The sequence below is a fragment of the Apium graveolens genome, chromosome 8, assembly GCF_009905375.1.
Source record: "Apium graveolens cultivar Ventura chromosome 8, ASM990537v1, whole genome shotgun sequence".
In the NCBI taxonomy this organism is placed as follows: Eukaryota; Viridiplantae; Streptophyta; class Magnoliopsida; order Apiales; family Apiaceae; genus Apium; species Apium graveolens.
In genome coordinates, this window is record NC_133654.1 from 265,146,508 (window position 1) to 265,159,688 (window position 13,181).

General features: G+C 37.4%; 1 protein-coding gene and 1 non-coding gene across 2 annotated transcripts; one reads left to right on the forward strand and one right to left on the reverse strand.

The window, feature by feature from the left end:
• The first annotated feature begins 1,210 nt into the window (after positions 1–1,210).
• On the forward strand, positions 1,211–1,317 carry LOC141681709 (small nucleolar RNA R71). Its single transcript, XR_012559135.1, has one exon. It is a non-coding gene; the product is annotated as a small nucleolar RNA R71 (small nucleolar RNA).
• A 7,365-nt stretch (positions 1,318–8,682) lies between these two features.
• LOC141678564 (uncharacterized) lies at positions 8,683–11,337 on the reverse strand. Its single transcript, XM_074484909.1, has 2 exons — positions 9,408–11,337; positions 8,683–9,293 (listed from the first exon to the last, which is right to left on the reverse strand). The coding sequence occupies exons 1-2, from the start codon at positions 11,314–11,316 to the stop codon at positions 8,959–8,961; spliced, it is 2,244 nt and encodes a 747-aa protein (XP_074341010.1). The 5' UTR covers positions 11,317–11,337; the 3' UTR covers positions 8,683–8,958.
• Positions 11,338–13,181: the final 1,844 nt, after the last annotated feature.

Genomic DNA, 13,181 nt, shown 5'->3' on the forward strand with positions numbered 1-13,181 from the left:
TAAAAGCAAATACAATTTACTAATCCAAAATTCAATTACAAAGGAGACTATTACAAAAGCGCAGCTAACGGAAGCGTTCCAAAAGTCAATCTACTCCAAAACTAATGTCCTCGAACACCAATGCTATCCAAGTCGAAATCTTAGACGAAACCTGAAATTGTAAGAATGAGCTATACAGCCCAGCAAGAGACCAATCGATCCAACTAGTAGGCCAAGTAACACACACACATATAACAAAATACGATAATCTATACGATACGATATACGAAACAAACACTTTCCATACACTTTCTTATTCTTATTCTTATTCGATACACACAATACACATGGCACATAGACAACAATAATTCCAAAATCAATAACTCATGCCAAGACCACTACAACCCGGTGATAACGGTCCTAAATTTTCTGAAAACTGTCACTACAATCCGGTGACTGCGGTCCTAAGTTCTTATTCGATATTTTCACAAACCATGGCACAAATCAAAGATCTCAAATTATCGTCTAGACATCACATATATACATCGATACATATTCTATATCACATAATAATATCAAATATATGATCACTTAGCCCAAGTTTTGATAATCAAATATAAACGCACAACACACAATTTTAAAAACACTAGCAAGATCGATCGAAAACTTACCTCAAAAAATGACCAGATCTAAAATTACTCGATTTTGACCCTCTAAACGATGTTATCTTGAAAAACACGAAACACGAAAGTTGTAGAGAACGAAAAGACCTCTCCGAAAAGTCCAGAATCACTGAATTCCGACTTACGATGAATTTTCTACGAATTTTACAAAACAGCTGATTGTTACTGAGAAGAGCCCTACGAATTTTTATATAAAAAACGAGGAAGACGAATATGGTGTATTTATAACGATACCAAACCCTATATCTTTATCTACAAGTTATCCATAATAGAATTGGATCCAAATTTTAGGCCCTTTAGTCTAATTCAATTTTAAATCCTAGTCCTTATCTAATTTTAATCTTTTTTATTCTATTATTCTTTTATTAATCGAATTCTAAAAAATTACGGGATATTACAGATGCTCATTTGCAGCCATCGTCTCAATAAGATTGTACGCCTCAGTATAGCTTTTAGCCCATAAGGCGCCTCCAGCTGCTGCATCGAGCATGGGCCGAGATTGAGCCCCCAAACCATTATAAAAACCAGTGATTACCATCCAATCCGGCATTCCATGATGTGGACATTTTCTCAACATTTCCTTGTAGCGTTCCCAAGCCTCGCACATAGATTCTGTAGGTTGCTGCGCAAACTGAGTAAGAGCACACCTCATAGCAGCAGTCTTTGCCATTGGATAAAACTTCACTAGAAACTTTTGCGCAAGATCTTGCCACGTAGTGATTGACCCAGCTGGTTCAGAATATAACCAGTCTTTAGCCTTATCCCTCAGTGAGAATGGGAAAAGCCTCAACTTGATAGCCTCATCAGTCATGCCATTATACTTAAAAGTGCTGCAGATCTCGACAAAATTCCTTATGTGCATGTTGGGGTCTTCAGTTGCCGCTCCTCCAAAAGAAACAGAATTCTGCATCATCTGAATAGTGCCCGGCTTGATTTCAAAGGTGTTAGCTTGAATAGCCGGATGAAGGATGCTTGACTGAATGTCATCAATTTTAGGCCGAGAAAAATCCATAAGAGCTGGATCAGCTTGAACAATATGATCTCCCTTGTTTACTAGTTCTTTCTGCTCAGTTCCTGAATCCGAATCCTCAAAATCTAACTTCTCCGGTGTATCAAGAACTTCGTCTTTCTCCTCAGCTGTATCTAAGGTCCTCTTCCGAGCACGAGAACGAGTTTGCATAAACGTTTGCTAAGTACCTGAAACACAACCGAAAAGAGTAATTAACTACTACGTCCTAATCACTGAGTCCTAATGACCAATGATGGTAAGTACATAAACTAAACAAATACGCCGAGTCCCCGGCAGCGGCGCCAAAAACTTGTTAGGGCGAAATCACGCACTAATATTCACGCAAGTATACGCATTCGCAAGTAATATAGACTACTTTCTAGTTCGTTCCCTCAGAGACTCAGACTAATTTATTGTCTAATTTAACTCACTCACCAATGTATGATTACTTCTCAATGTTAAGATAATATCACTTAAAATTGTTGATTAAATATTAACTATAATTAACTACTTAATTAACCACTTAACTAACACTTCAATTTATCAATAATAAAACACTCATGAGATCACAACTTCATTATTACTTCCTTCTATAGCCATTGTTATTACCTTTAGCATGTGACAGTGATGATATTAACCGAATAACACAAAACTGATAAAAGCCAACTTTCATTGTACTAATACCATTCTACCAAACATCCACAATTAAGATAGAAATTGAATAGTCATCAATTATGTTGAGTTCCTATATGTCTACAGAAATTGACAACACAACGATTTAAGCACAAGTTATTCCTTTTGATTACATAGGGCAAGTAAAACTGTTAGAGTTACCCACTAATCATGCACAACGTACATGAACCTATGCTAGCATGGCAAGTTCTAAATCTCAAGATCCATCGTCGCTTCACAAGAGATTAACACCCTATCTTATATGTTCGCGACGCACATAAGACGAATACGCACAACCAATACTAGATATCATGCAATCATCACACACTAAAGTATTAAACAATTAACTAAAGAATTCCATAATAAATCCGTTGCAACCCCATGATCACGATTAGCCCATAATAGAACTTATCGCCATCATGGGTTCATATGAAATCATGATAAATGAACACAAGAAAATAATAACTAATCTAATTATATTAAAACAGAGTACGTCACAAGAGTAAATAAGTCAAAGCAAGAAAACTAGCATCCAACGTTACAACGAAACAAGAATCACAAGAATATATGCTTCCTCTTCGTTGCTGTGTGCTAATCGGTCTTCTTCCTTATCTCCTTCGCTTCTTGCAAAACACAATCTAAAACATAATCCCCTCTTAATAATCTGTGAAAAACGTCTCAAATCTACTTATATAATAGTCTCATAAAACTCAGATTACATAGAAGTTGGAAGCCAAACAGAAGTAGAAGTCTAAAACAATATATTATTTTCCCCGACCCTGCGCGGCCGCTCAGCATTTCTGCGCGGGCGCGCAAGGCTGCTGCGCGGGCGCGCAAGGCTGCTGCGCGGCCGCTCAGCATTGCTGCGCGGGCGCGCAGGACCCTAATGGAAAATTTCCAGGTTTGCTCCGCTACTTCGCCGTAATCTGCCCGTTCTTTTCCTCTCGCAATGGCGAACACATGCCAAGGCTTATTCTTGATGATTCCTCCTCCGAAATGCAACTAATACCCTGAAATGCATAAACACTAGAAAAACGCATCAAATACACAAAATACTTGATTTCAAGACACCAATTTAAGCCATTTTAAGACGTTCTAAGTGGTATAAAATGCCACTTATCAACTCTTCAACCTTTGGGTTTCTCCACAATACTCTTACTAACTTTACCACTTTATTTCTTAATACTTTCTCTCCTTCTTCTAGAATCTCTATCGGACTCTCCACATATGACAAATCTGCTTGAAGTTCTATTGGCTCGTACTCAATTACATGCCTGGAGTCGGGATTATACTTCTTAAGCATCGATACGTGAAAAACATTGTAAATGTGTTCCATGTGCGGGGGGTAACGCCAACTCATAAACTACTTTACGAACACGCTTTAGAATCTCAAAAGGTCCGACATATCTAGGGCTCAGTTTTTCTTTCCTCCCAAATTTTGTCAATCCCTTCTACGGCAATACTTTCAGCAATACTAGATTTCCTTCTTCAAATTCCTTATCTTTCCTTGATTGGTCTGCATACTTCCTCTGACGGTCTTGTGCTGCTATTAATCTCTTCTGGATTACTTCAACAACTTCCTTCGTCTGTTACACCAATTCAGGCCCAAGTATCTTGCGTTCTCCTACTTCATCCCAATATACTGGAGATCGGCATTTGCGTCCATAAAGAGCTTATATGGTGGCATCCCAATACTGGCATGATAACTGTTGTTGTAAGCAAATTCTACCAAGGGTAAATGCTCATCCCAACTTCCTTTGAAATCAATAGCACAAACGTGTAACATGTCTTCAATTGTCTGGATTGTTTGTTCACTTTGGTCATCCGTCTGTGGATGGTAGGCCGTACTCATATTCAGTCTCGTTCCCAAACATTCTTGAAAACTCTTCCAAAATCTCGAATTAAATCTCGGATCTCGATCGGATACAATAGACACAGGAACTCCATGACGAACTACGATCTCTTTCAGGTACATATGGACCAACTTGTCTAGTGAAAAACTTTTATTTATAGGCAGAAAATGAGCTGACTTGGTAAGTCTGTCCACTATAACCCAAATGGCATCGTGATTAGCTTTTGTCCTTGGTAATCCGACTATGAAATCCATAGCAATGTGCTCCCACTTCCATTCTAGAATCTCTAATGGCTGAAATAATCCACTTGGTCTCTGGTGCTCTGCCTTAACTCTCTGACATGTATAACATCTGCTAACCCATTCTGCAATCTCCCTCTTCATATCTGGCCACCAATAATTTTCCTTTAAATCTCTGTACATCTTTGTACTCCCTGGATGGATTGAATACCTTGAATTATGAGCTTCCTGTAAAATTTCATTCTTCAATTCCGTTACTGGTGGAATCCAAATTCTACAAGAAAACCTAAGAATACCTTGATCGTCCTTTTGTGTGCACAACTCTTCACCTACCAAACGATTAATGTCGTAATCCATTATCTCCTCTTGACACTTCCTTATCTTTTCTAACAACTCTGGCTGGAAAGTCATACTATACATTTTTGCTTCATCAGGCTTGCAAACTCTGATCTCCAATTCCAATTTCTGAAATTCCTTGAATATCTCATTGGGTACTGATAACACATTCAACTTTTCTTTTCGACTTAATGTGTCCGCCACAACATTTGCTTTGCCGGGATGGTAGTTAATCGTGCAATCGTAATCCTTAATCAACTCTAACCATCTTCTTTGTCTCATATTAAGCTTTTTTTTGTGTGAATATGTACTTCAAACTTTTGTGATCTGTATAAATCTCACATTTTTCTCCATAAAATAATGTCTCCAAATCTTCAAAGCGAATAATATGGCTGCTAGCTCCAAATCATGAGTATGATACTTTTGTTCATGTAGTTTTAGTTGCCTTGACGCATATGCAATAACCTTATCGTGCTGCATCAGAACACATCCTAGTCCTTTATGAGAAGCATCGCTATAGATTACAAAATTCCCTTAGTCATCTGGAAGTGACAAAACAGGTGCTGTAATTGATCTTTGCTTCAATTCCTGAAAGCTTTCTTCACATTTGTCGTTCCATATAAACTTTTCATGCTTCCATGTAAGCTTTGTCAATGGTGTTGTAATCCTTGAGAAATTTTGAACAAATCACCGATAATATCCCGCTAATGCCAAGAAACTTCTTACTTCTGTTGGTGTTTTCGGCCTTTCCCAATTCGTAATAGCTTCAATTTTTGCTGGTTCCACTTTGATCCCTTAATTACTGACTATGTGTTCTTAGAACTGAACTTCCTGTAGCCAAAACTCACACTTCGAGAATTTAGCATATAACTTTTTCTTCCTCAAAATCTCCAAAGCTGTCCTCAAATGTTCTGCATGATCCTCTTCAGTCTTTGAATAAATCAAAATATCATCTATAAAAACAATAACAAACTTGTCCAAGTATTTCTTAAAAATTATGTTCATCAGGTCCATAAATGTTGTCGGGCATTGGTTAATCCAAAAGACATCACTAAAAATTCATAATGTCCGTACCTTGTTCTGAAAGCTGTCTTTGGTATATCCTCTGGCTTAATCTTTAGTTGGTGATATCCCGATCTCAAATCAATCTTGGAGAAGTACTTGGCTCCTTTCAACTGGTCAAACAAATCATCAATTTGAGGTAACAGATACTTGTTCTTGATTGTAAGCTTGTTGAGCTCTCGATAGTCGATGCACAGTCTCATGCTCCCATCCTTCTTCTTGACAAATAAAACCGGTGCACCCCACGGAGATACACTAGGTCTGATTACTCCTTTCTCTAACAACTCTTGCAATTGCTTTGCTAATTCTTTCATTTTGACGGGCGCCATTCTGTACGGGGCCTTGGATACTGGTTCCGTTCCAGGTGCTAAGTCGATTGCAAACTCAATTTCTCTGTCTGGAGGAAGTCCTGGTAACTCATTGGAAAACACGTCTGGAAATTCATTGACTACCGGAATATCTTCAAGTTTTGCTGGCTCCTGACTTCTATTAATTACATATGCAATAAAATGCTCGCATCCTTGTCGTAGCAACATTTTAGCTTGGATCATCGTTAAGAACTTCTTTGCTTGCTTCTGGCCCTTAAACGTTACTATCCTTTCGCCTGGTGTCTTTACAATTACCTTCTTATTACGACAGTCTATCTGGGCATCGTGCTTAGAAACCACAGCCAGAGCCACCCATGTTTGCACCCCCAGAGCAGCCTGTCTTATTTTCCGCACCATTGGCTATTTATGCACCTGTACCTGGGATATACCAGTTCCCTCAGCAGGAGTTCATGGATGAGGTAGTTGTTGACCAGCCATTACCTACTAGAGGTTCTCAAACTGATCTTCGTGAGCCTCATATGGTGTCTTACCAGCAGTTCCAGAGTGAGAGGGAGGGAGGTTGAGATGGCAGGACCAGTGTCGAGAGATACCTGGGTTGTTCGAGACCAGAGAGGATGGACCAGTCAGAGCACTTTAGCCAGATTATATACCGAGGGATAGAATTTGTCAGATACTTAGGGCAGGATCTCAGGAGATGGTTGATTTGAGACAACAGGATGTGCGCACCGATGCCGTGTATCGCAGGGCTATGAGACTGACCGAGGCCGTACTAGAGGCGCTACAGCAGGAGTTAGGCCGTGTGCCGCTCGGATTTTGATTTCAGCTGACAGTATGATGTTTTACCAATTAATGAGATTAATCCTTGATGTATATTATAAATTTTACAAATAAAAATATATTGCTTGTCATATGAGAATGTAAATATTTTGAGATATTTTATTCTTTTTTTTAAAATAAATATTTAGGGGTGGATTAAAGCCCGTTGACAATTATTTGAGAATATTTTTGAATTTTCTGAATTTTTTTGAAATAGTATATTTAAGAGTCGGAAGATGAAAATTAAAGTTAGTTAACGGGAACAAGAATTGAGTACTTTCTTTAAAATTTATTTTTGTTATTGAAATATCATCTTATGATATGTTATCAATTTTATTTAATAGTTTAAATTCAAAGTACTACAAATAAATTTAACTAAATTTGTATATTGTATCAAAATATCGAGTATCAAATATCTTTAAGAAAATAAAAGAATATTTTATATATTTACAATGATAATTGTTTCAGTTATACAATCACGTATTAGTAATAATAAAGACAAGAATAGTATTAGATATCGAAATTAGTTATCAAACTTTTTCTAAAATAACCTGATATGACATTTGACATTTTTAATTCATCACCACGTATTTAACTATAAAAAAATATTATCATTTATATATGTTAAAAGGTTTTGGATATCGATTTCAGATATATGACGTTTTTTCTAACGATAATATATTTCATTCCAAGAAAATAATCTTAAAATTATGTAATAATAACGATTTGAGTTTGCGACTTTAAGAATTTGAGTCACGTACTTAACATGCAGCTGTAGCCTGCTAAACAGACGAATTGTTAAAGTCTCAACTAATTAGAAGTACCATTATGCATAATCATAGTTAATGATTAAAAATGTAAGTACTTATATTATACTCCCTCCGTCCCATTTTGTTCTTCCTCTTTTGACTTTCGGTACTGTTCACGGTAAGCGATTGACTACTAATTTACGTCTAATTTATAATATCAAATATAGTCATGAGTGATATCGTTGGATTCGTATTTATCAAAGTGAAATTTTTATATTTAATACTAATACGAATTTAAAGATATTAACAATTAAAAGTGTGTATTGGCAAACGTAGCCGTTTCTGATTGGATCTGCCTCCTGTTGTATTTTGACAGCTACGTGAGCTTGTCCTGTAGCTCAGACAAACTTGTGCGGTTCAAAACGTGCTCATGTGTTATCACCATCACAGTTTCGCTTTTTATTTTCTCTCTTTTTTTAAAAAAAAAAATAGCTTTTTTGTTTTTTATTGATCAAATTATTTGTTTTAGAAACCGCGTCTGGTTCTGTTATGGGCCTGAGACCTGGATTTTACCTTATGGGCTTGGTCCAATAGGTGTACAATGTGAGGCCCATTTGTCTTTAAAATGTAGAATAAAGAAACTTGATGTTATTTCCTCACTAGCTAGGGGCACAATGCTGCTGCTTTTCAAAAGTCGTCGATAAATCGCTAAAAAATCGGTTAAAAATATTTGTTCGATTTAATCGATTCCTGAAAAATCGCTGATAAAAAAATTTGGTTTTTTAAAAATTGTCCGATAAATCACAAATCGGTACATCAACCGAATAATTTCGATTTCCGAAATCTGTAACCCTGCTGCTAATGAATAATCTAGTATAATTTTGTAAAGAATCTCCGGGACTAGCGATAATTGAACTCAGAATCTGGAATGATAAGAGATAACAGATAAGTCGATACCTATCTCATGGTGCACATAATATTAAATTTTTGCTTAGTAGAGCATTAGCCGAAAATAAGAGATTGAAAAATGGTTGAGCTAAATTACAGGAGAAGAGCAAGTTTCTATTGATGTGCTATCCTGCAAGTTAAACAGAGTTGAAAAAGCATAGAGTATGTGGCCTTGTAATGCTCAGCAGAGTACTTAGAATTCCTGCTGAATATAAGAAATTACAACACAAATGAAAATTACTTATTGCCATGATTTCAGGTACTATATGATCAACTGAACATGTTAAAATGGAGTGGTATAAATAGAGTTTGCAGATAAATTTGGAGCCTTTGAAAACTTCTGAGACACACTAATCATAGATGGCCGGAAGTTGGGATTTGAGCTTAGACATGCCAATGCTCGTCTCAGAACAAGAATAATGTCAAGTTCTTGTTGTCTTGTTGGACGCGGGAGACGTGTGTCTAGTACATCACTCAGCATTCGACTTTGAGTGGATTGAGGTGTTGTGAATGACGAGATGAGGTCTCCTGGATGGCTTCCCATCATGATTTCTAGTGCTACCACTCCGAAACTATACACATCACATTTTTCAGTCACCACCATCGTGTATGCAAGTTCTGGAGAGTTCAGAATTAAACAAACATGTTAAAAGATTATCCTACATAATATATACCAGTGACAAAAAAAATGCTAAAAGTAAAAACTTGTGACATGTTGGAAAGAGAGATAACCTGGAGCAATGTAACCATAAGTTCCTGCAACCATAGTTTGATTGGATGAATCCGGGTCAAGCAACCTTGAGGCACCAAAATCAGCAACAAATCCCTCCAATTTGGAGTTCAAAAGTATGTTGTTACTTGATATGTCTCGATGAACTATAGGAGGAGTGCAATCATTGTGCATGTAAGATATAGCATGTGCTATTCCTTTCACAATGTTCACCCTCTTAGTCCAATCTAATTCCATGGCATGGGCATCATCTCTCAGAGCACAAAATAAACTTCCCTTCTCCATATACTCGTAAACTAGAAACATGCAACGATTGTGCAAGCAAAAACCATAGAGTTTCACAATATTCTTGTGCCTTATACTCGACAAAATGTGCACTTCATTTTTAAAGCTTCTATCAAAAGCTGGTTCCTCAGCTTCCAGGCGATGAAGTTTTTTGAGTGCCACAGTTTTACCGCTCGGTAGTGTGGCTTCATATACACTGCCATAGCCACCAGTTCCAATGCAACACCTGATATCAAAATCATTTGTTGCTCTTATAATGTCCTCATATGCAATGTTTCCATCAAAGTTCCATACGGAACACATATCACCATTCCTCTCATTAAGCTTGTTTTGATTTTCTGCGCGTGTAAGCCGATAAAAGAATAAGAAGGCTAGAATCAAAACTGGAATGCCAATTGTAATAGGAAGAACAATTGATAATATGAGAAAGACTTTATTGTCGAGCCCAAATGGAGCATTGGTCGATCGGGTTGTGTCAGAAAGATTGCAGAAGTAACTGAAATCGAAGAACCCTAAATTTGACAAACAGACCGTGTCTAAATAAGAACAGTTTCCAAATTCTTCTGGTAAGTTTTTACTGAATAAATTATGGGAGAGGTCTAGTAAAAGAAACGGTCGACTGCTGCAGTTCTTCAAAATTGGTATAGAGCCAGTGAGATGATTGAAGCTTAGGTTGAGGTAGTTTAGTCCAGTCAAGGAACCCAAAGCTAACGGGACTGCTCCTGTCAGGTGGTTTTCCGCAAGGTCTAGAGTGTTTAAATCACGCAGGTTCCCTAGTTCCAGTGGAATGAATCCACTCAGCAAATTGCGGGAGAGTTTAAGATAGTACATACTGCTGGAATTCTTAAAAACCGGTATGGACCCAGTGAGACGATTATCAGCGACATCAAGTAATTGAAGAAGAGTGAGGTTAGCCAGCTGAGAAGCTAAAGAGCCCTTTAACTGATTGGAACTTATGTCCAGGTAGTTGAGTGTAGTTAAGGAACCCAAAGCTAACGGGACTGCCCCTGTCAGGTAGTTTTCCGCGAGGTCTAAACTGCCCAAATTACCAAGGTTCCCTAGTTCCCGTGGAATGAACCCATTTAGATAATTATTCCCAAGGACTAAATCAGATAACCTGCTTAAATTTCCTAATTCTGAAGGAATGATCCCACTGAGACTATTGTAAGATAATTCAAGCCTCTCTAGTTGAGTGAGGTTTCCCAGGAAAGAAGGTAACTTACCTGTAAGATCGTTGTTGCGGAGGGAGAGATATTTGAGTTCCGAAAGCTCACCAATCTGGTAAGGAATGGTTCCATTAAGCTGACAGTATGAAAGAATAAGATTTTGCAGGTATGTGAAAGAAGATAAGTTGAGTTTCCCAAGCTCATCTCCTATATTATATCGTTCAAGTCGTATAGAAACTACTCTAGCCGCCTTACTGCAGCTGATGCCTGGCCATTTACAGTGTTGCTGCTTTGAAGTGGTATACAAAGTAATTTGGTTCCCCCACCATCCCGTCCTGACAAGAGCTTCTCTTTCTGCATCGCTTGCTTTAGACGATGATGAATTGTGAGGGTATTCAGCTACAACCAAAGATACAATTGCAAGTTGGAGAATGTAAATAATGCAGGATGATGAAGCCATGTTTTGCTAGTCAATCACTTCTTCTACACCAAACAGAGTGTTTTCTTAGTCAATAATCCAAAAGTCTTGTGAAGCTATGTTTGCTTATACTACACATTGGTGAATTACAAGGTAACAACCAATAGTCGTGTGAGTGAATATTGTTTATATGAGTACGACTTCTTCTTCTTTTTCTTCTTTAATGATCCTCTTGTATGTCTTGACTTTCTCAGCACCATAATTAAAGAACAGCGTATAACAGTCTTCCCCATTTGTTTATCTAAGAGAAGCTAGCTAGAGGTTTCAAAACCATAATTAAGCAATAATTAACTAGCAACTAACTAGAATACAATCGAAATAATTGGCCTCATGGCCTGATTATGCTCAATATAGTTAATAGATCACAGTGCAGAATATACAAAACAATACTGCTGTCAATGTATCAGCTTGCGTCAAACTAGACCTAATACTCTGTATATCCAGTTTAGGCAATAGTAACCGTTGATTTAACCTCCTGTGCAGAAAGGTCTGTGTACTTCTGTACAAGGTTTTTAAGCAACTGCTCCAGAGACTCCTTCAGATTAGTAGAAAGTGTATCACGAAAGATTTCAACATTATCAAACTTTTATGGTAGAGATTCACACCAGTGGACTGCCTGCAGAGATTATCCAAGATTTCTTTCCATTGCTGAACAAAATTATTCCTCTTCATCAGCGATTGTTCAAGCATCTCATTTTTTTCAGCCAGCGCATAAAACTTACTTTGTAAATTTTAGTCGATTCGATTCGTGTTCTTGATTTGAATGCGGCAACTCTTCTTTTGGTGATAGTTTCGTTCCCGTTCAAACTCGCTGAAGGTGCTCGTTATCCGTAACGCCGCCGCTACCTCGTTTTATCCTGGGAGGCTATCGACTCACACATACGGTGAGGGCGAAATAGCTTTAAGGAGACAGTTTCAACTGGACTCGAGGATCTCTCTTCTGGTTATATCCTTTCTTTCTCTGTTTGATTTCGTTTACTCACGCACACACTCGTTTGATTCATATGTATTAATCACAGATTGTTTTCACAATCTTAAAGTTATTTCGCCTCTCACCGTATGTGTGAGTCGATAGCCTCCCAGGATAAAACGAGGTAGCGGCGGCGTTACGGATAACGAGCACCTTCAGCGAGTTTGAACGGGAACGAAACTAACAGAGAGAGAGGTAGAGTTTTTGTGTTTAGAGGCGAATATCTTTTTGGTATGTCTAACCCTAAGGTAGAGTTTTTGTGTTTAGAGGTTTTTGGTGTGTCTAACCCTAACGCCTTAGAGGTGTTAATATAGGTGTAGATAGACTTGTGCGCTACTCTTTTCCATAATTAAATATTATTAATTATGGAATCGATGTAATACTTGCAAGCTACTCTATTCCATAAATAATCTGAAACAGAATGATTAAATATATCAAGACATACACCATATCAATTAATCTGAAACAGAATGAAATTAATTTATGTCATAATATTTGAGCCAAATTCTAATGGAAAATAATAATTTCCATTATTAAGAGAATATCATCATATCTCATGTCAGAATGCTAAAAAATATGAATATGGGACTTATACCCATATTTTCCAACATATTATGGTGTATCTTTTAGCCCTCAAGGTTAAGAAATGTACCTTTTAATTCATAATGGTAAAACTCGGAGGAGGGTAAAATGTGTTTTATTGCCCTCCGATTTATACCGGTAACACTAAAAAGGTTAAAGGGTACACAATTTTATACATTGAGGTCAAAAAGTACGAATTCAAACATTTGAAACTGATTTACTTTAAGGGTCAAAAGGTCATTAGATCTCCGGAGAGTCATAGGAGGTTTTTGATGATGGGAAGTCCAGGGCCTTC